Source organism: Hemicordylus capensis, chromosome 3, assembly GCF_027244095.1.
Source record: "Hemicordylus capensis ecotype Gifberg chromosome 3, rHemCap1.1.pri, whole genome shotgun sequence".
In the NCBI taxonomy this organism is placed as follows: Eukaryota; Metazoa; Chordata; class Lepidosauria; order Squamata; family Cordylidae; genus Hemicordylus; species Hemicordylus capensis.
Window position 1 is genome coordinate 259,509,221 of NC_069659.1, and position 24,632 is coordinate 259,533,852.

The following is a 24,632-nucleotide window of genomic DNA, read 5'->3' on the forward strand; positions in this document are numbered from 1 at the left end:
CTCTCAGTGGATATCTCCCTGGAATAGGGTCATACAGCTAGTGATATACAGTCCAAGATTGTGCACATTCACTGGGAAGTAAGTCCTACTTATTTCAGTGCTACATACCCCCAAATGTATGCAAACAGGATTGCAACCATAATCTAATTACTGCAGTTCTAAAAGATCCACTGTTCTATTAAAGTGTTCTATTACTCTATCAAGTAATACATCACTGACTGAAATATAGCTGAAAGTCAGTCTACTGGAACACTGTCAAATAGCAATGGTCTCCAGCCACCAAAGCAAAGCATGGTTTATTTCAAAGCATGGTTTATTGATCTTGCTACCGTATTCTGATGCTGTGGTTTCAATTAGTAGAGGAGATCACGTACAGAACAGCAGTAAATAGGGACACTTTTAATAAAGAGCAAACTGGTGGAGAAACATGTAATATATAACATGCTTCCCTTTTTCTTCTAATATATCTTGATATTTACATTTATTCAGAGGGGTAATATCAGAAGGAAGAAGTGGGCTATTTAGGTTATTAACATGTAGGTACAAGAAGAAATGGCTATAAATTGCATGCTATTAAATTCACATTAGAAATGGGAAGGTTTTAAATATTGCCTTGAAACTGTTGTGAGAGCAAAGGTTCAAGACTTAATTGGATACATTTAAAAGTATATAATGAAGTTTGTTTTCCGATGCCTCGGCTATGGTCCATAGAGGTCAGGAAGGATTTCTCCTCCTTACAAAATATCTTAGGGTCCCCCCAGCTTTCTCAGGCAACAGAAATGTCAACAACCAGTGACAAGATTTGGGACAGTTTGGCAATGCTCCCAAATACATGTGTTTCTTGGTACAATATGGTGGGTTTTGATCACATCAAAAATGTAAACAATACCTGTTTGGTATCAGAAAGGAATTTTCTTCTAGGTTTTATTGGCAGTGACCTCTATTATTTTCCTCTTCCCTAATATGTAGCTTGTTGCATGAACAATCTTCTTTTGCTCTATAAGCACTTTTCTGCGTGCACCAACAATGAGCTAGTTTGTGTGAGTTGATCTATACAAAGTCGGCATAGATAAACAAAATGAATGAACCTTGTGGTTACATCATGATCACAGCGAAAGTGATATAATTCAGGATGTTTGGATCAAAACCACAAAGAGAAGAGTGGAGATAAATTAGAATCTTACAAGGAATGCCAACAGGCAGGACCTGTTTAGGTTTATGAGATGCCTAGGGCTGAATGTTCATTTAAGACACCCACACCCGCTTCTCTTCTCATTTGGAGTGTACCATTTGTCAATACTGATGTGGTCCACTCTCTCTGTGAGGCCCAGGGCAATTCCACCCCAGCAAAAAAGAACCTGAAAAAAGTGAAAAAGAAGACAGCAAAGGTACAATAATACCTTTGATAAGAGACTAGTCAATGGGTTCCAAAGGTACACAATTAATCATATTCAACTGGTGTATTTTTATTGAATCTTGTGACAGACTACTTACTTCCACTAGTGATTTTTCAAAGTACAACTGCTTCTTTATCAAGCCCATGAATTGTATACACACGTTTATTTTTATCTGCATCAAATGACATTAAAACTGGCTCCTAAGATACAGCATCCAAATGTTATTAAAATGTCATCTAGTAGTGTACAATGCAACTCTGAGACGATATTATTTCTTACTAACTATGCCGGGCCTCTAAAAGAGTTTCCTCAGATACTTGACTTACATAATTTCAGCACTGCTGCCCATTCATTTCCCACAACACAAAATCATGCTACACACTCCTCACAATCGCAGTACTCCTACTTTTCTGGCATTATCTTCTCATATTATGTTCTATTCCAAACCAAACACACTCTCCTCCGTACTTAAATTCCTGGTGCCCTTCCTTGAATCAAACGCACCATATGCTCTCTGCCCCTCCTCTCATACCTATGGCTCACACCACCAGGCTTCCCTCCTTCCCCAGCAGGAATTACATACTATATATCCATTAAATTGAGGATTTGTAAATTGAGGATTTGTAAACTGAGGATTTGTCAATTTCCTTAACCCCCCCACCCCTCAAACCAAGGAGTGACCAAATATTCCAGAAGAGGAGATAAGAGATGCACCTTGTTTCAGACACGGTGTCCTTGTTTTTAATAGTTTGATTTGGCAGCCTTAGGACTCAAGAGTACACTGATTCCACTCCACTCCAGGATTGTCACCCATTTTCTGGCAGCACTCTTGTGCCTTTACAGATGCTCAACAGGCGGAGTTTCCTTTTCAGTGCATCTCCGTGCTGAGAAAAGTTGCAGCTTTGACTTTTTGTTTGTCGTGGAGATCTTATTACCATAAAATTTTATCGTGGGGGGGGGAGTATGGTAGCCTTATTCTAGCATTTCACTCTTCTCTTTTTTCTTATGGGATCAAACCCAACTTCCATTTAAGCGAGACTCTCCTTTACTTTCTCTCTGTGCGTCCTCATCACAGCGCTCCTTGAGAGGTTTTATACTCATTCACACACAGCTCCCCTCGCCGATCTCTCTCATTCAGGGGCAGTTTCTTATTTTTAAAAGTGGTGTTGGGGTCGGGGATTCAAACGGCGCAGGAGAAACCATCTCTCTCCGATCTCAATACTCCCCCCGCCCTACTACCCTGCCAAGGCTAAAGAGACTTTGTAGTTGTGGGTGGGGTTGGATGAGATCGCTCTGCAGCGAGGGAAGTACACTCTTCACAAACTCAGAAGCAGTCTTGTTTGTGGTGCCGTCTTTTCCGGGGCTGAACCTCGAATCAGAATCTCCGCTGCAGAGGGGGTAGTGGACGGGGGACGCGCAGGGACGGAGCGCCGATACTGTCTGTAGGGGTGGCTGGGCATGGCCATGCCCCGGGTGGGGGGGGGGGGCTGTTATGGAGAGCCCGGCGGGCCCGCACTTCTGAACCGGCAGCTTCCTCACTGCTCCTCTCGCTGCCCTTGTATCTTCTCATCGCCCCCTCCTCCGATGTCTGGGTCTCTAAAGTAGCCTACCAACCCCTGCGTCTGCACCCGTTTCCTTCCTGCCCACCGCCCTGCTCCCTCCTGTCTGCCTCCCTCTCCCGCTCACCTATGTCGCGCTCCATGACCTTCTCGCTGCTGAGGGTCCACCACTCTCCAAGGCCGCGCCCAGCGTCCCGTTGCCATAACAACGCAACGGCCCAGTCCGGAGTGGAAAACCCGGCTTGGAGTCCAGGCATGGAGGAGAAGGAGGAAGAAGAGGAAACCGGACGGACGTCCAGCGAGAAACCCACCCATCACAGCCCTTTCCTTCACCCAGGAGCTTTTTAACTATCTCAGCACCCAAAGGCAGTTGGAAGGGGTGACGATTAGGCAGGGATCACTACATCCCTGTCTAATGTAACAACAGGGAGACAAATGGGGCAAATAATTCTGTCTCCCTATAAAAACCTTTTGCCAGAAGCCTCCTTTATGGTGATCTATCCCCCAGCCCTTCTGCTCCTGTAATGAAAAATGTCTCACTAGGCCCCTGAGATTAGATGTCGATACAGCAGGTTGTGCAGCATCCTCTGTGTGATTTGTAATAAGGTGCCTGCCAGGGCTCAGCCTGCCTGACAAATCATGCCACTTTCCCGTTATTTTCCTACAGAAATCAGAAATTCCTAATAAACAGAGTCCTGAAGGACCTTGATGGGGAAAGGAAGCATTTCAGTGATTGGAAATGGAATTCTGAATGTTCTCAACTCATAGGGTTGCCATATTCTGGCTTTCCAAATTGAGGGGGTGCCTAATTTGTATATTATGTAAATTGGCTTGAAAATAATTTTTGAGCAGAATAGTGACTGCACGTGTGCTCCATAACTCCGCTTCTACAAGGGCTAGAGCTTAGAAAGAAAGAAAGAAATCTGGGCAAATCTGGGTGGGCTAAGCAATCTGGTGAGATGCTTAAAATCTGTGTGAAACCCGAAATTACAGGGGGCATGGCAACTCTATCAACTCAGGATATATTTGTAGCTGCTGCTGCTATCAAATCTACTGCTATGGTTGTGTAATCTACAATTAAGAAACAAGTGCAGTTTAAAACCTGCTAACTTTGCCTGCTAACTGGGCAAAGAGGCACCTTTTACCGTGGTGATTATTTAGCAGGGGGAGAGTCTGGCCCTATCCACCCCCAGCACAGTACTTCCAGTGACTGTTGCTGGTGTCTATCTTATGTTTCGTTTTAGAATGTGAGCCCTTTGGGGACAGGGAGCCATCTTATTTATTTGTTATTTCTCTGTGTAAACCGCCCTGAGCCATTTTTGGAAGGGCGGTATAGAAATTGAAATAATAATAATAATAATAATAATAATAATAATAATAATAATAATAGTGCAGATTTTGGTATTAAGCCTAAGGATTTCTGTTTTGGGGTTTTATGAACAGATTTCTAGCTCTTGTCACAGAATCTCTTCATTCATCCAAATAATCGGTACAGTGTACCTAAATATACAGGAAATGACAGTGTGTTGTCTAGCTATGCCCCTGCTGTTGATGTGCTCTGTGTCCATGCCCCCACCCCCGCTGTCTCTGTTTCATTGCTTGCCTCTGCAAACAAATGCTGAACCCAAAGAGAGCAGTGGGGGTTGGCGGCCGGCCATGGAGCATGACTAGCTGACTCCCATTTCCCCTATACCTAGCTACACCATGCCCACTTTTGGAATGACTGAAGAAAGCAACCAAGAGCCTTAGCAGTACCTGATGAAATCTCAGAAGTGAGAATGGTTGGAGATAGCCAGGGGACTGGGCTTCAGAGCCCAGCTGTCATTTTCCCCTCACTTGTTTTGACCAGTGGAGCCAAAAACATTTATATAGATGGAACAATTGAAATGTATTAGAATTAACTAGGGTAATTGCACAGGCAGAAGAATCCAGCTTTTGGGAAGGGGCAGAATTCAGAATTGGGAATATTGGGGTAAGCATTGACAAATAATACGATTTTACACTTAAAATGTCAGCAATGCACTACTAGTTGCTGACTTAGAAGGCTCAGACGGTGTCTTTCCGTTCTCAGTTGAGCAACTAAGCAGATAGCAGAAGCATAGAAAGTATTCAGGGGGGAAACAAATCTTTTTCCTCAGCATTCCCTGCAATCAGCATGGAAAGCCAGCCATGCAGACCTCACATCCTGCTGGTCACATACCAGTCTCTGTCAGTCTTGCGGACCATCAAAAACCAGTATAGACTATATAACTCCATATGGACTTGAAACAGCACTTCTAGACCCTGAAGTTAGAATCATCTGGCAGCTCCACTGTATGTGTACCAAATATTCTTAACTGATTCAGAGAAAGGAGTTAAATACATGACCTAACCAAGATTCTTTATAATCAACAATGCATTTTAAATGATAAACAATGCTTGTTTTTCTTGAAAAAGAAAAATCCCAGAAAGCTTGTATTGTATTACATGTTACAGAATGCATTGAATGCTTGGCTTACAGCTGAACATTTTTCCTAATGATACTTTTATCTGGCTATTGCAAGCAGCCAGCGCTTCCCATTTTTGTAGTCCACATCCAGTAGTAGCATCTATTGTATTGGGATTAAACAACCACGTGACCTGCTTGACAATCAGCCGTAATTATCCCACCCCGCTAGCCTTCTATTCACAGTGAATCAGGATGCAGACACATGTGACAAAGAAGAGGCTCGGCTGAGTCCTTAATCACTTTCCACACTGGCAAGAGAAAAGTCAAGGCTGCACTGTAAAAAAACCCAAACTGGCTCGTTATTAATGGTCTGGTTTGAAGAAACAGTCCAGTAATTTAATATGCAGAAAGTAATCTGTGTGTCTGCTGAACTGTAACGCCTTGGGTGAATAATTTTAAATGTGGGTGTATTTGGTTGTTACACTTTTCTCAGATATGTTTTCTGGACAATCACCCTCAAGGCCCTCAGAAGTGGCAAAAGAGAAAACAAAGAAGACAAAGACAAAACAAAAGCTCAAGACTGAAACTTTGTTGAACTTTTGAACTGAATGTTTGGGAAGTATTTTTTCCCCTAAACCAGATGATTTTGGATTATATATGTATCTCTACTTTCTAGGACTTGAATTATATACTAGTGTAAAGAGCTTCATTAAAGTTCCAGTACTACTGCTTCATTGCTGGGAATAATATATGGGGGAAATGGACTGTTTGGCCTTTTACTCTGAAAAGCAGTGCTTTTCAGAATTATTTGACTCTACTGAAGAAGAGGAGATGGAAGAGGAAAAAATGGTGAGATATGCAGAAGATTTAGAGATTAATCCTTTTGACAGACTGCCATACTCTTCCCGTTACTACAAACTGCTCAAAGAAAGAGAGAAACTTCCTATCTGGCAAGTGAAATATGCTTTCATGGAAAGTCTGCATCATCATCAGGTTGTGATTATTTCAGGGGATGCCAAAACTGGCAAGAGTTCGCAGGTGGGTATTTGTTACAGAAGAATTAAATGCTGGATATTTGCATTCATAGTTTTATAACAACATTTGCTTACAAGTTTTATGATGGATCATCAAAGCAGTAATTAATTAAATTTATTATTATTGTTTACACAGTCAGACAGGTGTTATTGACTGGTTTGTTTTATACAGATATCGAGTCCTTCCCAAGGACCTGGGATGGCTGAATTTTGTCAATGTTGTTGCTGTTATTATAGATATCGTCGCAGAATATAGGCTGTTCCTAGTAAAGTTGTGTTTTGTAACTGGCTGATGGTGATTTCTGTGGCCCCTATGGTATTGAGGTGCTCTTCAAGTTGTTTTGGAATTGCACCTAGGGCACCTACCGCTGGGATTATTTGGGTCTTTTTCTGCCACAGCCTTTCAATTTCAGTTTATAGATCTTTGTATTTTCTGATTTTTTCTATTTCTTTTTTTTTTCTATGCTGCTATCCCCTGGTATTGCTTTGTCGATTATTTTAACTTGTTTTTCTTTCTTCTCGACGACAGTTATATCTGGTGTATTTTATGGCAGATGTTTGTCTGTTTGTAGTCTGAAGTCCCATAATATTTTTGCATCTTCATTTTCTACCACTTTTTCAATTTTATGGTCCCACCAATTTTTGGCTACAGGTAGCTTGTATTTTTTGCAGATGTTCCAGTGTATCATCCCTGCTACCTTGTCATGCCTTTGTTTGTAGTCAGTCTGTGCGATCTTCTTACAACAGCTGATTAGGTGGTCCACTGTTTCATCTGCTTCTTTACAAAGGCGGCACTTGCTGTTTGTTGTTGATTTTTCGACTTTTGCTCTTATTGCATTTGTCCTTAGTGCCTGTTCTTGTGCAGCCAGTATTAAACCCTCTGTTTCTTTCTTCAAGTTGCCATTCTTAAGCCATTGCCAGGTCTTGGTGATGTCTGATTTTCCACTTATATTGTGCAAATATTGGCCATGCAGTGGCTTATTTTTCCATTTTTCTGCTCGGTTCTTGACTTGTACTTTCTTGTAAGCCTGCTTTGTTTCATTGGTGTTGTAGTTTCATTATTTTCAGCCATCCCAGGTCCTTGGGAAGGACTCGATGTCTGGATAAAACAAACCAGTCAATAACACCCTGTCTGACTGTGTAAAGTCTTGGTGATGTCTGATTTTCCACTTATGTTGTGCAAATATTGGCCATGCAGTAGCTTATTTTTCCATTTTTCTGCTCGGTTCTTGACTTATTCTTTCTTGTAGGCCTGCTTTGTTTCATTGGTGTTGAATAGTTTCATGGCTGAATGGAGATTTGAACTCAGGTCTCCCCGGTCCTAGTCCACCACTCTAACCACTACACCACGCTGGCTCTCAGAGATTTGACCCGAGTTCAAATCTCCATTCAGCCATGAAACTAGCTGGGTGACTCTGGGCCAGTCACGTCTCTCAGCCTAACCTAATTCACAGGGTTGTTGTGAAAGAGAAACTCAAGTATGTAGTACACCGCTCTGGGCTCCTTGGAGGAAGAGCGGGATATAAATGTAATAATAATAACAACAACAACAACAACAACAACAACAAATTATTATTATTATTGTTGTTGTTGTTGTTGTTGTTACATGATGATGGTGGTGATGATGATGATGATGTGCTATGCATATATATGGCACCTGGCAAAAAATGATAAGTGAGGTTTTTGCCCAGAGGGGCTTACAATCTAGATTGTGATACAAGGGAGACAGCAGAGGAGAGGCAGTGGAATGGAGGTAGGGGTAAACAGAAAGCACATGCTATTATTTCAGTTACATGTACTTAAGCTTAATTACAGCAAGGAATTGGCACTAAGATGTTTTGCCACATCTTTATGAAAAATATGGGTTTTAAGAAGGGATTTGAAGGAAGAGATAATGCAGGAGTTTTGGGAGGCAGTTCCAAGCATAAGAGCAGCAAGAAAGAAAGGAGTCATTTGAGGGAGCTGGTAACTTTCAGACAGTTGTGGGTGATGCAGCTGGAGCATGATGATGGATCCTTGCTGGAGCAAGGATGATGAGCATGAGTGTAATGGTGTAGGAGAGCTGAACAGTTGGGAGGGGCAAGACCATGGAGAACTTTAGGAACTTGTGCTATCCAGGAGTAGACAGGAATCCACTGAAGGGATTTAAGGAAGAGCTTGACATGATGATGATGATGATGATTTTTATTTATTTGATTTGATTTCTATAACACCCTTCCAAAAATGGCTCAGGGTGGTTTACACAGAAAAATAACAAACATAGGATGGATCCCTGTCCCCAAAGGGTTCACAATCTAAAAAGAAACATAAGATAGACACCAGCAACAGTCACTGAAGCCACTGTGCTGGAGATGGAAAGGGCCAGTTACTCTCCCCCTGCTAAATAAAGAGAATCACCACATTAAAAGGTGCCTCTTTGCCATGATAGAGGTGAATGATTTTGGCAGCAGAGTGCTGGATAGAGGTGAGGGGGAAAGATGAGCCAGTGGGAGATGATGAGAGGAGCCCGTAGTAGTCAAAGCAATAGATGATGAGGGCATCATCTAGAACTTTTGCAAGGGTAGAGAGAAGAGTATTGTAAATCTAACTACTGATCTTTCTTTTTGACTTTGTAAAATTTTTTATCATATTGTTCAGAGCTTCTGTTAGGTAGGTTCAGAGCCTAAGTCAATCTTAAAACCTGTTTATACAGTTTGGAAGACAGGGTCCTTTTTTCTACAGAAGTATCTTACCACTTAGGTTCTGTTTGTTAAGCTCATTGCCTAGCAATTTAAAATGTTCCAGTTGCAAAATCCATGCACACCTGTAGTGTTGACTAATGTAACATGGAACTTCTTCTGAGTATGTGGACCATGGAATGCCCGGTATGCTGGATGATGAAGAGCTGTACTGTCTGCACTCACTCTCTGTCTTTGCTTGTTCTTGGAGGGAGATTCAGCATCCAGGAAACCAGGCCCTCTAGCTGCCCCTTAAGCCTGGAGCTGAAGTGTAAAGTTGCCTGGGAGGTCAGAGGAAACATCTTGCCTCTAGCCCAAGTTGGCCCAGTCTAATGTTACACCACAATCCATAGAGTTTGGGCGGGGGGGGTCCAGTTGGCCCAGTCTAATATTACACCACAATCCATAGAGTTTGGGGGCGGGGGGCAAAGCTTTATTGCTTCACCACTCAACAGATACTTTTACAACCCGTCTAGGCCAACTCCAAAACCATTCTGGGGTCCCCCAGCCCTTTCCCCAGAGTTCCACTAGACTTTAAAGTGTCATTGTTGTATTAACAATCAATACCAACAAAGCCTTCATCAGACTAGATTGCACTTCAATCGCACTTCAACTTTCCAGCCCTTGCCATTCCTGCTGACTGGGCAAAGAAACATATTTTAAGCTGGTGGCTCTAATTAAGCAACAGGAAAGTCACTATCCAGCATTGTGTACCTTATTTATTATTTATTTGTTTGATTTCTATACCACCCTTCCAAAAATGGCTCAGAGCAGTTTACATAGATAGATAGATAGATAGATAGATAGATAGATAAGATGGATCCCTGTCCCCAAAGGGCTCACAATCTAAAAAGAAACACAAGATACTGTAGACACCAGCAACAGTCACTGGAGGTACTGTGCTGGTGGTGGATAGGGCCAGTTACTCTCCCCCTGCTAAATAAAGAGAATCACCATGTTAAGAGGTGCCTCTTTGCCAAGTTAGCAGGGGTTCCAGTAGTTTTTGCTGATGTTTCCTTCCCTTTTCTTTTTAGACTGTGAGCCCTTTTGGAGCATGGAATTATTCCGCCCCGCCCCCCCCCCCCCATTCCTTTGCTTTGTAAACTGCTTTAAGAACTTTTTGTGTTCTTGAAAAGTGGAATATAAATATTTTAACACAATTACTCCAGGCCTGTCTAAGCACACAGCACACCTCTCTTTCCTCTCAGGTTGTCATGCTCTGTGTACAAAGCAGTCCACTTTGTATGCCCGCCAAGGGACAGGAAGATGATTCATGTACTACCAAGTGGTCAGCTGTCAGGAATTTTGTTGGGCATTACTTCCCTATTCCGCAAAGTAAAGTAAATATGTGCCCTTGAGTCGGTGTCGACTCATGGCAACCACAGAGCCCTGTCGTTGTCTTTGGCAGAATACAAAAGGGGTTTACCATTGCCATCTCCTGCACAGTATGAGATGATGCCTTTCAGCATTTCCCTATACTGCGGCTGCCTGATATAGGTGTTTCCCATTGTCTGGGAAACATACCAGCGGGGATTTGAACCAGCAACCTCTTGCTCACTAGGCAAGTCATTTCCCCACTGCGTAGAGCCCCTGAAATCCACATGCTCTTCTTCCTTGCCTCTCCTCTCCTCCCATCACATTTATTCCAGAAAAACATAGGCTGTTGGCAGTGCTTGTTTATCTTCACAGCCAGTGGGTAAGGGGATAAGCCTATAAAGTTTTGATGGTCATCAACTAGTCAGTCTAAGAAAAAACTTGATTCAACAAAGGATAATGCCTGCAATAAAGTATTGGGATACTTTTACCAGACCTACTATTTGCAGGATTGATCCTCAGGAAAACTCATGCCTGGCACCAGGATTTGGGGAGCCTTCCAGCAAGCTGCCCTCTGTGTCTCCCCCACTTCATTTTGAAAGTTCAGGGTATGCAACTTAAGAATTCTCTCATGCTACCCCTGACTTTCTTGGGTGCTTCATGCACTGTGAGAATGTTGGTGCTCTTGGAGTGTGAAATGGACCCCTAGGAGGCTTTAAACACAGGGCTTCTACCCTGAATCTACTTCAGAAGAGAGTGTGTGCGTTCAAACAACAGCCAAACTTACCCTGAAGTCCCTTTGAGATTCTTGGACCCACTCCGCACACAAATCAGGCTTTGTGATGCGAATTCTAGCTTTTCTCGGCATATTTCTGGATTTTTAAAATGCTGGTTTTAAGCTACTTTTTTCTGAAAATGATGGAACAAATAGGGAGAGGCACTGACGTAGAATCATTAGCATGATAAGAGGGATGTTTTCTTTAGAAATGCAGATATCTACATGTTTTAATTTTTCTTGTTTTTTCTTGTTTTAATTTTTCTTTGTGAATCTCCTTGAGATTGTTTTAATGAAAGGTGGTTTATAAATTTAACAATAAACAAACAAACCAACAAACGCTCTTTAGGAAGCTCTCCCCCGCCCCATTGGCTAGAAGGAAAACATGGAGCATGCCATGTGAACTTGTTTCAAAACAAAATCTGAGAGCAGAGGGGAGGGGCTGCTTTCCTCAGTGCCGCAAGTGTAGTTCGAAATGGCTTCACTCGACATTTACCCCGAAGCATGAAGCCATGTGCAAATAACTCCTAGTCAGTTGTGGAAGCATTTTCTGACCCCTGAAACTGAAACTCCTTTGAAACTGATGGTGAAAGAGCTGCATGGCTTGTGTTAGACTCTAGTTAGGACACTTTGTGTCAGGATTCCAGAGTGCTTGGCACTTGCCCTCTTCCCATGTTGCATTGCCACTGTCCCCCTCCCTCTTTCCCATAGTTTGTATCTAAAGACTGAGCTCTGCTTCCATTTAATGCTTCATGAAAAAAGAGAAGCTCTTAGGCTACAGAGACGATGCTAAAGTTAAACTGGGAACAGGATTCACAGGTAGCTGTGTTTGATAACTCCCATTCTCCTTTGATCTCTGAACTGTGCTGCTGGGGGAGGTACTATTGTCAGGGATTTTATTTTGTTTGTTACTTTTTTTATCCCACCCTTTCTCCAAGGAGGTTAAGATGTTGTATGAGTTTCTCCCCAACCCTGCACCTTTTATTTTTCGAAGCCACTCTGTGATACAGGCTAGACTAAGAACTGTTGACTGACTCAAGCTCACTCAATGAGCTTCATGCCTTAATAAGGATTTCAACCCAAATCTCCCTAGAGTTTAGGCACCCCAGATGGTTCCCATAGTTAGGGTAGCCCTGCATAAGAGCTTAACACATTACAGTTGGAAATTCAATACAACATATTCCTTCATTTCTCAAAATGAAAAATCATGATTACTTACAATTTCACAACCAACCAGGTGGCATTTTGGCTGAACTTTGAAAATCTCAACGTGCTTTCAGTTTCTGAAAACTGCATTTTAATTCACCATAGTTGTAATAAAAGTAGTAATCTTGTTTAACTGTCAGCCCTGCAGTCATTCTTGGTTCCAGCAGGAAATCTGTCTAAAGACACACACACACACACACACACACACACACACACACACACACACATTCACTTAATGAATTGCTTGTAAAATGCAAAAAGCAATTAACAAGAACCTCAAGCTAAACTAAACTCTACAATAAAAGTTCAGAAAAATGTGAAGATTCTGGTTCATTCGGAGCCAAATAACACCTACATATTTTTTAGTGTGAATTAATAATTCTGCACCAGAAGAATGATGTGTTTAAAACCTCAACACTTTATTGATGCAGTGCATTTAGGAATGCTGTGCTTGTACATTATGATTTCAGATTGAACAGAAGTCCAGCTGGTGTTAATGCCCCTGGGTAAGCAATTATTTTAATATAAAACTCTATTAAAGTGCTTAACCTCTTAATTAAATCATGGTTTCACCTGATCTCATATAAATCAGTCTTAAAACTGAAATATCAGCACAGTTGGGTTGAATTTAAACTAAATGCACATATTTTCCCTCGGGATTTTAGATGGCAAAGGAGCAGGTGTTCATATTGCTTGTGTGGCCAATTGTACTCAGGGCCAAACTAAATGCTCAACTAACTTGGTTTGTTGTTGTTGTTGTTGTTGCTGTTTTCAAGAAAATCAGCCCACGAGAAGTATTGTTATTAGCAGAGTACTGGGGAAGGGTCTGCATAGCCCTTTACCCTCTTACCTTTTGTCCACAAAAGTCCCCCACAAGCTGCCTTCCCACGTATGGAAAGAAAGGCAGCTTGGGAACCATTTTTAAGCACTCTACCACTCTAATGCTCCTGATCGCAGCCTGTCAGAGACTTGTTGCAACCCAAATCTCAATACAGTTATATTTTTCTTTATATAATTCTCTGTGTTCTCTTATGCCCCTGAAGAATCTTACAAGAACCATCATGGAATCCCTTTACAAGTACCAGAGTTACAGGAATAAGCACAAATCATTGTTCTCTTTCAGTGAGCATTAATGTTGGCTGTTGACTTCATGGAAGATGGTCATTTTTTAAAATGAGTGTTAAATGACTGAGCAGGGCTAGGGCAATAGGGGAGTCCAATTAGACACATAGGAAAGGGTCTGGCTGACCTTGACCAGAAATTTCTTAACACTGTTATACCCAAGCAAGCAACCAAAACACTCGAGAATGATAGGGCTGGTGTCCTCCTCTCACTAGAGGTTATTCCTGTCACTTTTCTAATGTGCTCAGTGTAATCCAGCTCAGAGAAATAAATTCCCAGAACTGTCTTTCACTTCATGTTTGACCACTTAACTGACTCTGGGTCTTGACATTTATCCAGGCAGATAATTTCCATTTATTGAACTGTTCAGTTCCTAGTAGTCAGACAGCTAGCAAGCAAGAGCTGTTCACATGGGACAGCTCTTCTAATCAAAACAAAAAAATACCAGCTTGTAGAAGCTGGAATGGAACAGAAAAGGCCACAACAGGCCCTTTATAAATAAAAATGGGGCAAAACAAACAAAGAGTGGAATGTCTTAAAGACACTTTAAGAAAATATTCTAATTCTAAAATTCTTCCAATATACTTTTGGTCCCCAAGGATGTGGACATGTTTAGTAGACTAGTTTAGTCAAGATTAGCCAACCACACGCATGCTTCAATGACCCTTGCCCTTAATGACTTGTTAAATCTAGTAGGGAGAGAATTGTTAGCTGGGTCCAGCAGGTTCTAAATGCTTCATTGAGAGAGGGAGTGTAGGAAGTTATTATTCAACTACTCCTAAAGAAACCTAGTCTGGACCTAGAGGATATAAACAACTATAGGCCTGTGGCCAATATTCCTTTCCTGGGCAATGTGTCTGGAGCTGAATAGCTCTAAACACTCTTGGAGGAAACTGACTATCTAGATCCATTTCAATCAGACTTCAGGCTTGGCTTTGGAACAGAAACTTCTTTGGTTGCCCTGTAGGATGACCTGTGCAGAGAGAGAGGCTGGGGTAGTGCAACTCTATTAATTCTCTTGGATCTCTCAGCGGCTTTCGATGCCATTGACCATGGTATCCTTTTGCATAGGCTGGCTGGGTTGGGTGTGGGAGGCACTGCTTGGAAGTGGTTCTGCTCCTACCTTGAGGCCCGATCCCAAAAGGTGGTGTTGGGAGATTACTGCTCAACCCCTTGGCAGTTATGCTTTGGGGTTCCTCAGGGTTCCATTATTTCCCCTATGCTGTTTAACATCTACATGAAATCGCTGGGAGAGGTGATCCAGAGATTTGGCCTGAGGTGTCAACAGTATGCGGATGACACTCAGTTGTATCAGACGCAGGTGAGGTAGTAACTGTCCTGAATCAGTACCTGGATGCAGTAATGGACTGGATGAGGGTGAACAAGTTGAGACTAAATCTAGACAAGATATAAGTACTACCCAGGTAAATTATGTCCAGCCTGTTCTATATGGGGCTGCATTCCCCCTGAAGGACCAGGTTCTCAGTTTGGGGCTGCTCCTTGATCCAACAACCACTGTCTCTAGAGGCTCAAGAGCCTTTGGAGTCAGGCGGAATATAAATTTGATGATGATGATGATGATTTATGTGGCCTCTGTGGCTCAGATCACCTTTTATCAGCTTCAGCTGATATGCCAAATTCAAACTTACTTGGACAGAGACAGCTTGGCCACGGTTACTCATACTTTGCAATAATCTCTTGCTTAGATTATTGCAATGCAGTGTACATGGGGATGCCTTTGAAAACAGTCTGGAAACTGAAGCTAGTACAAACTAGGGCTAAAAGACTATTAACTGGGACTGGACATTTTGATAATATTATGCCAGTGCTTCGTCAGCTGCATTTGCTCCAAGTCTGTTTCCTGGCCAAATTCAAAACCCTAAATGGCTTAAGTCTGGGTTACCTGAGAGAGCACCTTGTCCCATATTATTATTTATATATATAATTCTCTAAGGTGTACCTGTGGCTAATCCTGTGTGTGGCAGCTCTTATTTTATTTTTTATTTTTTTATATACATTTCTATACCGCCCCAAACCAAAGTCTTGCGAGAATTCATGAACAGAAGCACCGTGGTGATTGGGCAGTGGGGATTCCATATGCAGATAGGGAGGAAGAGCCTGTGATGGTTAAGATCAGTTGGAATGCATTTGTTACTGGTTGGAAAATGTTCTTGATTGTAGAGGAGAGGAATCTATCTATATAAAAGGATAGTGGGCAGGGGTCTGCAAAGAGAATGGTCATTTGGGAGGAAAGAGCCCCTTCAGGAGAAGGAGGCTGCTGTTGTGTAAATTAGATGAAGAAACAAGATGAACAAGATCTGTTAACTCAGAAAGGGAGAGAGAAAGAGAGAGAGAAATAAATAAATATAGAATGAAGGGGAAGAAAGACAGAGAGGAAGAGCGAGTGGAGGAGATGGGAAGGGAGGGGAGAGAAAGAAGGAAGGGCGAGGGACAGGCCTGAGCCTGTCAGTGGCCTGAGGGGAATGAGCAACCATGGTGGTGCCTATTGGCAGCAAGGAAGAGCCCAGTCAACCACTGCTGCTGTTCGGGGCTACCAAGGCTATTGGCAGAGGGAGGCAGACAGGCAAGGGATGGGTGTGGGCCTGTCAGCCGCCTGAGGGGAACGAGTGGCCATGGCAGGGGTGAGGAGAGCAATCAAATACTAGCATGCAGATGTTCTGCATAGGTTAAGCTAGCATATACATAAAAGGCTTAGGTGGTCCGTGGCAAATGGTGTGTGGATAGCCCCGCCCACACAGTGTTTTTCCAGTCGGAGGTAACAGAGCAGGAGTACCGTGGTCAGCTGGAATGCAGCTGTAGCAGGGGTCTGCAAAGAGAGGGATTGTGAGGGAGGAAAGAGCCCCTTCAGGAGAATGAGGCTGCCATTGTGTGAATTAGAGGAGCAAACAAGATGAACAAGATCTGTTAACTCAGGAAGTTAACTTCCTCAGAGAGAGAGAAAAGAGGGAGGGAGGGGAAGGAAGAGGGAGGAAGAGCGAGTGGAGGAGAGAGAGAAAGAAGGGGGAGGAGAGAAAGAAGGAAGAGCGAGGGATGGGCCTGGGCCTGTCAGTAGCCTGAGGGGAACAAGTGGCCAATGCGGCAGCAAGGAAGGGCCTGGTCAACCATCACCACTGCTCAGAGCTACAGAGACCATTAGCGGAGGGAGGCAGGCAGGAGGGGGACGGGCTCAAGCCTGTCAGTGTCCTGATAAGAACAAATAGCCATGGCCACGGCAGCAGTGAGGAAGGACCCAGTTAACTTCTGCTACTCCTGCAGGGAGGAGCAGGAGTGGGGCTTGGGTGAGAGTGTGGAGGTCTGGGTTCAGGGGGCTGTGGCTTGGCCAATCAGCACCGGCAACACTGCAGCCACAACCAAGAAGGGTGATGGAGCAATGGGATGGGGGAGCAACTAAGAGGGATGAGGGGGATGGAAGCAATGGGATGGAGGAGCAGGAGCGCAGTTCAGCTGAGGGTGGAGAAAACTCTGAGGTGAGGGGAACAATCAAGCACTAGCATGCAGATGCTCTGCACAGGTTAAGCTAGTTTTATTTATTACATTTTGTTTATTTTTTTATTTATTACATTTCTGTACCACCCTATCCAAAGGCTTTGGGTGGGTTACAAAGATGTCCCAACCCCGACCTTAAGATCTTCTTTGGAGGCCCTCCTCTGATTGCCCCTGCCAAATGAGGTGAGGCAGGTGGCTATTATGACCTTTTTGGTGGTTGCATGCCACTTATGGAATAGCCTCTCCAGAGAGGTTCACTAGGCTTCATCACTTTGTTCTTTTAGATGCCAGGTAAAGACCGTTTTGTTCAATCAGGCCTTTTAAATTTTGATTTTTAATTGATTTTTAAAGAGTTTTAAAATTGTATTTAAATTGTATTATTATTTATGAGATAAGATGGTGGCAAGGTAACATCTCTCTTACAGTACTCTCTGCTGGATTTTGTATTTTTGCTAGCTTATTGCCATTAGGACCACTAAATTTTAGTAATCTCAAGTATTATGCCTCCAGTGTGCTTTCTGCTCTCTGGCTGCTCTAATAATAACTAGCAAATCAGTGGAAATTAAGAGTTATCTGCTGAGGAGGAGGGGCTCGAAAAAACAACTGTGTACATCACTGCAAGCCTCTGAAGCTTCAGGGAGCAAAGCTGGTAAGCAGTTAAGTTTGGATGGATTTTTAAGGGGGAAAGACCTTGAGAGAATCACAGATGCATTCCCCATTAGCAATAGATTTGTGGCACTGGAGCAACAGCTGGCTGTCTCTAATGAAGAATGAAAACTGCTGGCATTTTCATTAGAGACTTCCTCCTCAACATTAGAAGCACCTCCTGAGCTGCCCAGGACCCACTGGATTCAGGTACCTTAGAAATCCTTTCCAAAGCCTGTTAATTTCAGAAACTCTTTTAAATATGAAAAAAAAAAGATCAGCTAGATCGTAAGATGGAGGGTCTGGGAACAGCAATGGAGGAGATAGCTGAGACAATAAAGAAACAAGGACGGGAAGACAAGCCATCTAATGAAAACAATGGCTGGGAGGAAGGTAAGGGTAAAGACAAACAAATGAAATTAAGGATAAACCTTTATGCCGATTTGAGCTCCGATAACTTTAAAAACTCCTGCATCCTTTTAAGAAATCAAATTGCTTTGTTTATAGAATTTTACAGTTTCAACCACCACAAATGGGGAAGTTTAAACATGGTTTGTCAGTCTTTAAGCCAATCACTTGGCTTTAAAGAGACACATTTTGAAATTAAAACTCTTTTTTGGTTACGAGATTTTGGCTATCACAAAAGACTTGTAATTACATTGTATAAGACTGAAATACCAAAAAAACTTTTTAATATCTCAAAACAGTTGAATTATTATCATATTTCTGTTACAATAGTCTTTTGGGACTCCTATAGGAAACCTTCTACCGCCCATGTAAGCTAAGAGGCAAGAAACTAACTAACTAATAATAAAGCTGTGAAAAGTGGCCTTGGAGAGATAAAGAAAATTTCAACAACAGCTGGGCAGTCATCCAATGATGCCTTTGTCAGTGCCAGATGCCTTTGGCCAGATTGAGGAGGTCTGAGATGATGAATTGCCCAAGTGAGAGAAACTGAAATACTTTATGTCAGAAACTCTGAAAATCTTCAGGAGCTGATAAGGACCTTTAGAGAATGCTGTAACTCCTGGGATACGGTGCACCAATTAGCCAACCGGATCCCAACAATGGCCAAACAGAGTGCAAGTGAATTGGCAAGGTGGGCAGACAAAAATTCTCTGATGCAGAAATTGAATGCCCAAGTCATGAGCACTCAAATAGCTCCTGATTCTGTTCAACAGATAAATGAAAAAACTGTGATGACAGTAGCACTAAATAGTACCTCCGAACTAAGAAAACATTCTGCCATAAGCCCTATGGAAACAAGGAGTTGTTTAATTGATTTAACTGATTCAGAGATCTCCCCACAACATCTGGAATCAAAAGTGATGAATAGAGTGGGCAATGCACCAGGTGAAGTTCATCAGGTCAAGTTTCCTCCGAAAAACCATCTTCAAATATCCTTGTGTCTGAGCCAATAGGAGGGAACTGCCATCATACAGATTTGACTCCATTAGGCTGTGTAGCTGAATGCAGTTTGCCTGGCCATGTAGAAGCAGTGGAATGGACACAGACAACCCTTATTGAGGGACAGGCATTAAATGAGGTCCTATCTGAAGATTAGGTTCCCAGAGATACCCACACAAGTCCATTGGATATTACAAAGAGGCAACCTAATGCCCAGCATGACTATGAAATAGAAATCTGTGCATTATATCTGTAGCCGGGTTTGGAACCTATACAGGAGGTAGATTTGACAAAGTCTTTGGCCCAGGAAATACAGGCGACAGGTGAACAGAAGGTATAAGTAAATTTTATTTATGGTCATTGACCAAATAGAAAACCAAACATTACTATGACAGAAAACAGATATCACAGAAACGATTGGAGCAGTACCAAGTCATCATTGTAGCAATCTTATAAACAGTCCGAGCTCCCTTTTGAACCAGTCAGGGAAGTTGCGCACCCTAATAGCTATATAACAGAATTTTACTACAATATAGGAGATAGAGGAATCGTTATCTGCAAGTAAAGATTTAACTAAAAAGTTATCAGGGTGTCCAGGAAATCCAATCAATAGGGGTAAAATCAAATGGTGCCTAATATCCTGATAAAAGCTACAATTCAGTAAAACATGAGCAATGGTTTAGATTTCACCAGAACTGCAGGGACAAAGCCAAGCCTCCATGAGTAGATGTTGAAACATCCCAGTAAGCAAAGCTGACTGGAAAGCATTGAAGCGGGCTCTCGAAAAGGCCCAGCAAAACTTAGAAAAAGTAATAGAAGACGAGTATGATGCAGAGGAGTAGCCCGCCCCAGTCTTTAATGATCTATAGAATGCAGGCAAACAAGCCACCTCATTCTGCAACTCAATATCTTCCAATCACTGGTGAACCTTTTTTTTTTTTGCTCTCACAGTTCCCATTTCCAGTAAGGAATCTGGAGCTAATCCAAGGAGAAGAAGTCTGTTAACTATTTTCAAACACCAGGGCAGTTGAGGGATAACTAATGAAAATTTAGGTATGAGTCCTATTGGTCAAAGATGAAATTTCAGCCAGTAATAGATTATTGATAGCCAAGCCCTAGTTTCTACCTTTAGTAAACCAGCCTCCTGGCAGATCACCACATTAGCAGTGCATCTGGGTGTAGAAAAGAGACCTCTCAGGAAACCTGACTGAATCCTTTCTAGAGTAACAAAATTGGTATTGGGGCCTAATTGGATGCCATATAAAAGTTGTAACATGGATTTGGCTAGGTACAATTTGATAGCAGCAGGTATATAACCACCGCCCTAAGTGTGGTGGAATCGCAATATAGCTGTTGCACTTCTTCGTGCCACGTCAGCAACCAGTCTGACGTGTGGATTTCCTGCGATTGTGCTGAAAAACCACTTCAAGATATTTAAAACATTTCACTTGCTCAATTCGATGATCCTTGGCAGACCAAGTGAAGTTCTTAACTCTGTCGTTAAAGCAAACAATTTTAGTTTTGGAGTAGATGATAACCAAATGCTCCTCCTGGCAATGGAGAGCCAGGGCCCGGAAAGCTCTCTTGAGAGCAATCCTGGTCTGTGAAAGGATCATGGCATCATCAACATACAGCATACAGAAATATCCATGTATGACATGGCAAGGTAGAGACCTTGCAGCATTTCCACAAGCAACCTTGTAGTGAATAGCGGATTTAAGCCCAGCCTTTGTCTCAGGGGAAAGAAAAAGGCTGCATCATTCCCTCCATGTTTGCTCAACAAAGGCTGATCCTTTAAAACTTAAAACTGTTCCTTTTGTAATCACTGCCACCACACCCACTTTTTAACAGTGTTTATTCCCCCAATGGTGTGGGTGAAATTCCAGGGAACTCTCCTTCTCTTTTACCAATGGAAAAGTACAAAAACCCTTCCACGTGCAGCTTCCACGTGGTGGGAAATCTTGGTAAGTTGGGGTGGGGTGGTAGTGCCTAATGGGTGGAGGCTACCACCCAAATTGCAGAGGGATTGGGCAAAGGGCTGATTTTTGGTGAATTGTTGAAGTTTACGCGTCTTTAAGGTTTCCCCCCACAAGGTATAATGGAGCTGTATCGCTTCACATCAGGGGGAAAGGGGTGGCCTAGAGCGGTGTGGGGTTGGTGGTAGTGCCCAAGGGGGGCAAGGAAGCTACCAGAATTTTTTCAAAGGATTTGGGCAGAGTGTTGATTTTTGGTGATTTGTTGTAGTTTACATGTCTTTAAGGTTTGGTAGCAAATGAGAGTGGATTCTTGGTTTGTATTGAAAATTTCATTTGCTACCAAAGAATCTACACTCAGAACACCTCAGAAACAACAGAACCCTGTTGTTCACTACACCACCACTCGCTCTGGGCCACCCCAGCACCCCCAAGTGCAGTTTTGGGGCCGCTGAAACCTCCATTATACCTTATGAGGAAAAACCTTAAAGATGGAAAAGGCCACCCCTTTCCCCCCAACATGAAGCGACGTGAAGGAAACTCCATACCTATGGTCTTTCACCTGAGGCAATCCTCTCTGTGGGTTTGGACAGGGCCAAAGAACTTATTAAATGAAGGATCTGGGATATTGAGTTTCGGAAAGACCTGTTGAGGACATCTAGGTAATTCCACCTACTCAATTGTGGGATGAGAACTCGCCCAGCAGATTATTTATTTCTCCTTACTTTCCCCAAACATAGATGGGCCTTTCCAAGGGCCCGAATGAATGCCCTCTCTTCAGAATTTTTGGCTGGTAGATATAGTAGAATTCCAGTTGAGCAGAGATGTTGCCCCTTTAACTCTGATGAGATTGAGTTAGTTGCACATGTACTCCTGTGGTGTGTCCTTTATATAGATCTTAGGCAAAGGTTAATTGATCCTCTTTTACATAATCTGCCAGGTTGATTGGACGAATTCTACATCAAATATTTGCTTATAGATGTGAATTCATCTGTCACTCACACAGCTGCAAAATTCTGTTCTGCAATACGAGTTCGTTGCACTCTGCATACTAATGGTTAGATCCAATGTACAGTTCTGTTATTAATATGGCTATGTTTAAAAAATTTTTTTAAGATGCTGTGTTATTGGTCAAAAACCATAATAAAGACTGACTGATTATTATTATTATTTTATTATTATTAACACCTTCCTAGCCAGAACCTATCTGTACAGAACAGAATAGGCTGGAATTGATATTTCGGCTGTCTGTTGCATTTAATTGACATAGCTTAGAATTAGGCATTCTTGTCCTTTTCCCAAGAATACTGTTGGAACTGGTGCCAAAACATGGAATTTGCAGAAATTTTGTGGCTTATTGGACTTCCATATAGTCCAATGGGACTAGTGAATTTTAGTTGGGAAGCATACCAGGGTCCTTCTCCCAGAATACAATTTATCACTCAAAAAAGTGGATTTTGTGGATGGGTTGTGACTTACTGCACCAGCCCGGTCTAGACCAATAGGACCAGGGGTGAATTAAGTTCTTTGCTGCCAGTAGGCAGCCAAAGAAGGGTTTCTTTTCCCATTGCAGGAAGTTAGTAAAAGGGCTTGGGGGGGGAGGGGTTGAGTTAAATCTATTTTTTTCACCTTTAAAACTGCCAATGCACCATGGCAGGGCAGTGGTGAGAGCTCCTTATGGACCCACCCACCTTCCAAATTATGATAGTGCGGGTGCAAGGCATCATTGGCGGTGTAGAGGGTGGCAAGAGAGCTCCTGACATGGGCCAGCCTGCCTCCCAAATGACAGCGATTGGGCCGATTTCAGGCCTCTGCACACCTCAGGCCAATCTCTGTCATTTGGATTGCGGAGAGGGCCATCCATAAATGGCAAGGAGGGCGGCGATACCTCCTGACACGGGCCCACCTGCCTCCCGAATGAAAGAGATTGGGCCAGTTTTGGGCCTTTGTGCATGCACACACATGTGCAGAGGCCGAAAATTGGCCTGATCGCTGTCATTTGGGAGGCAGCTAGGCCCGTGTCAGGAGCTCTCTTGCCACCCTCTCTGCCACCAATGCCATCCCATACCCTCTGCACTGTCATAATTTGGGAGGCGGGCGGGTTAATGAGGAGCTCTTGCTGCCATGGTGCCGCTTAGTGGCAACAGTTTTAGAAGTTAAAAAATAGATTTAACTTCCCCTTACCCTCAAACAGGGGCATAGCCAGGGGAGAGGGGGCCCGTGTTCATCCTTCTCTCTGGCGGCCCCCCAGAGTGAGAGAGATAATGAAGAAAATATGGAGGGGTGGATGGAGGGGCCCCCTCATGAGCTGGGGGCCTGTGTTCTTTGAACCCTTTTGTTCAATTATAGCTACGCCCCTGCCCCAAGATCTGCTGCTCCCCAAGATTTGTCATTGTAGAGAATTGAGAACAGAAAAATAATGCCGCCCATAGCCACACCACCTGCCCCCACCTTCGGGAGGCTTAATTCCTTCCTGCTCAACCAAGCCCAACTAGTTTTCATGTTGCCACTGTCCCATCCATCCACCCTGCCCCCGTGCATGTCACACACACACACACACACACACACACACACACACACACACACACATCTCAGTCACACTGATTTTTATTCATGTTTCCAAAACTTGCTGCTGGGGGAGTTTTGCCGCCATAGGCAGCCGCCTCTACTGCCTCTCCTTTAACCTGCCAGTGAATAGGACGTGCAAATTTTGTTGGTTTGGATTGCTTGGTGGTTAGTGTTCTGGTTCTTTTCCTCAGAATATCATTTTTTTTGCCCAGAATGGGTATCAGAATGTGGATTTTCAGGGAGTTTTGTGGCTCATAGTATTAGTCCCATCTTATCAAACTACCTTAGAACCAGTTGCTCAGATATCTTGTTTGGTTAAAAAATGGGATTTAGTTGAGAAAGGCTTAATAAAATTGTAATAATGGATGGATTTCATTTCCAATAAATTGTTTTCTTGTATGTCTAACATTTCTGGTTTGTTTCGGGTTTTTTGCACAATCTTGTTAAAATGTCTGCTCTGGCCCATTCCATTCTCTTCCGGATGGGTTCTGCCTAGGAAGGGGTAAATATAAGTAGAATATTGGAAAGGTTTCCAGTCTGAAATATTGTTCCCAGGTGTGTCTAATGCATCTCACTATTTTTTGCCTCATTTTTATTCATAAAGGACCCATTCCAGCCTGCCTTCCATTCTATTCTTGCTTCCCCAGCTTCTGCAATCATTTTATACATGGATTCCATTCTACATTTCTCTGTTTGTTTTACATTAAAGGTGCCTCAGTGGTGTGCTGAATTTTTGCTTCCTGACCATTTTCAACATGGAGCAATTGTATGCACGCAAACACACACACAAACAGCAGTATGGTTGGCATTACAAGTAGCTGATGAGATGGACGTCAATATTGGTCATGAAGTGGGTTATATGGTCGCATGCGAGAACTGTTGCAGCAGTGAAACTATCCTGAGGTTTGTGCATTCTTATATACACTGTAGTCAATTTAACACATATAAGCATAATCTTCATCTAGAATATCCAACTATAT

General features: G+C 42.8%; 2 protein-coding genes across 16 annotated transcripts in view; one reads left to right on the forward strand and one right to left on the reverse strand.

The window, feature by feature from the left end:
* Nucleotides 1–3,236, reverse strand: part of FANK1 (fibronectin type III and ankyrin repeat domains 1) — a 101,635-nt gene extending 98,399 nt beyond the window's left edge. For all 5 annotated transcript variants that reach the window (XM_053312864.1, XM_053312866.1, XM_053312862.1 and 2 more), the window contains exon 1: nucleotides 3,084–3,236. In XM_053312864.1, the coding sequence (XP_053168839.1) occupies nucleotides 3,084–3,213 (130 nt within the window). In that variant the 5' untranslated portion in view covers nucleotides 3,214–3,236. The remainder of the gene's footprint in view (nucleotides 1–3,083) is intronic.
* Nucleotides 1–24,632, forward strand: part of DHX32 (DEAH-box helicase 32 (putative)) — an 80,332-nt gene that overhangs the window by 5,416 nt on the left and 50,284 nt on the right. Inside the window, exons 1-3 of one of the 11 annotated variants that reach the window (XM_053312855.1) lie at nucleotides 6,385–6,422; nucleotides 12,901–12,936; nucleotides 24,362–24,555. In XM_053312855.1, the coding sequence (XP_053168830.1) occupies nucleotides 24,479–24,555 (77 nt within the window). In that variant the 5' untranslated portion in view covers nucleotides 6,385–6,422; nucleotides 12,901–12,936; nucleotides 24,362–24,478. Of the gene's footprint in view, nucleotides 1–4,148; nucleotides 6,423–12,900; nucleotides 12,937–14,955; nucleotides 14,977–17,966; nucleotides 18,098–19,169; nucleotides 21,076–24,361; nucleotides 24,556–24,632 lie in introns of those variants that run through there. The other 10 variants (XM_053312860.1, XR_008320334.1, XM_053312850.1 and 7 more) reach the window with 10 other exon arrangements.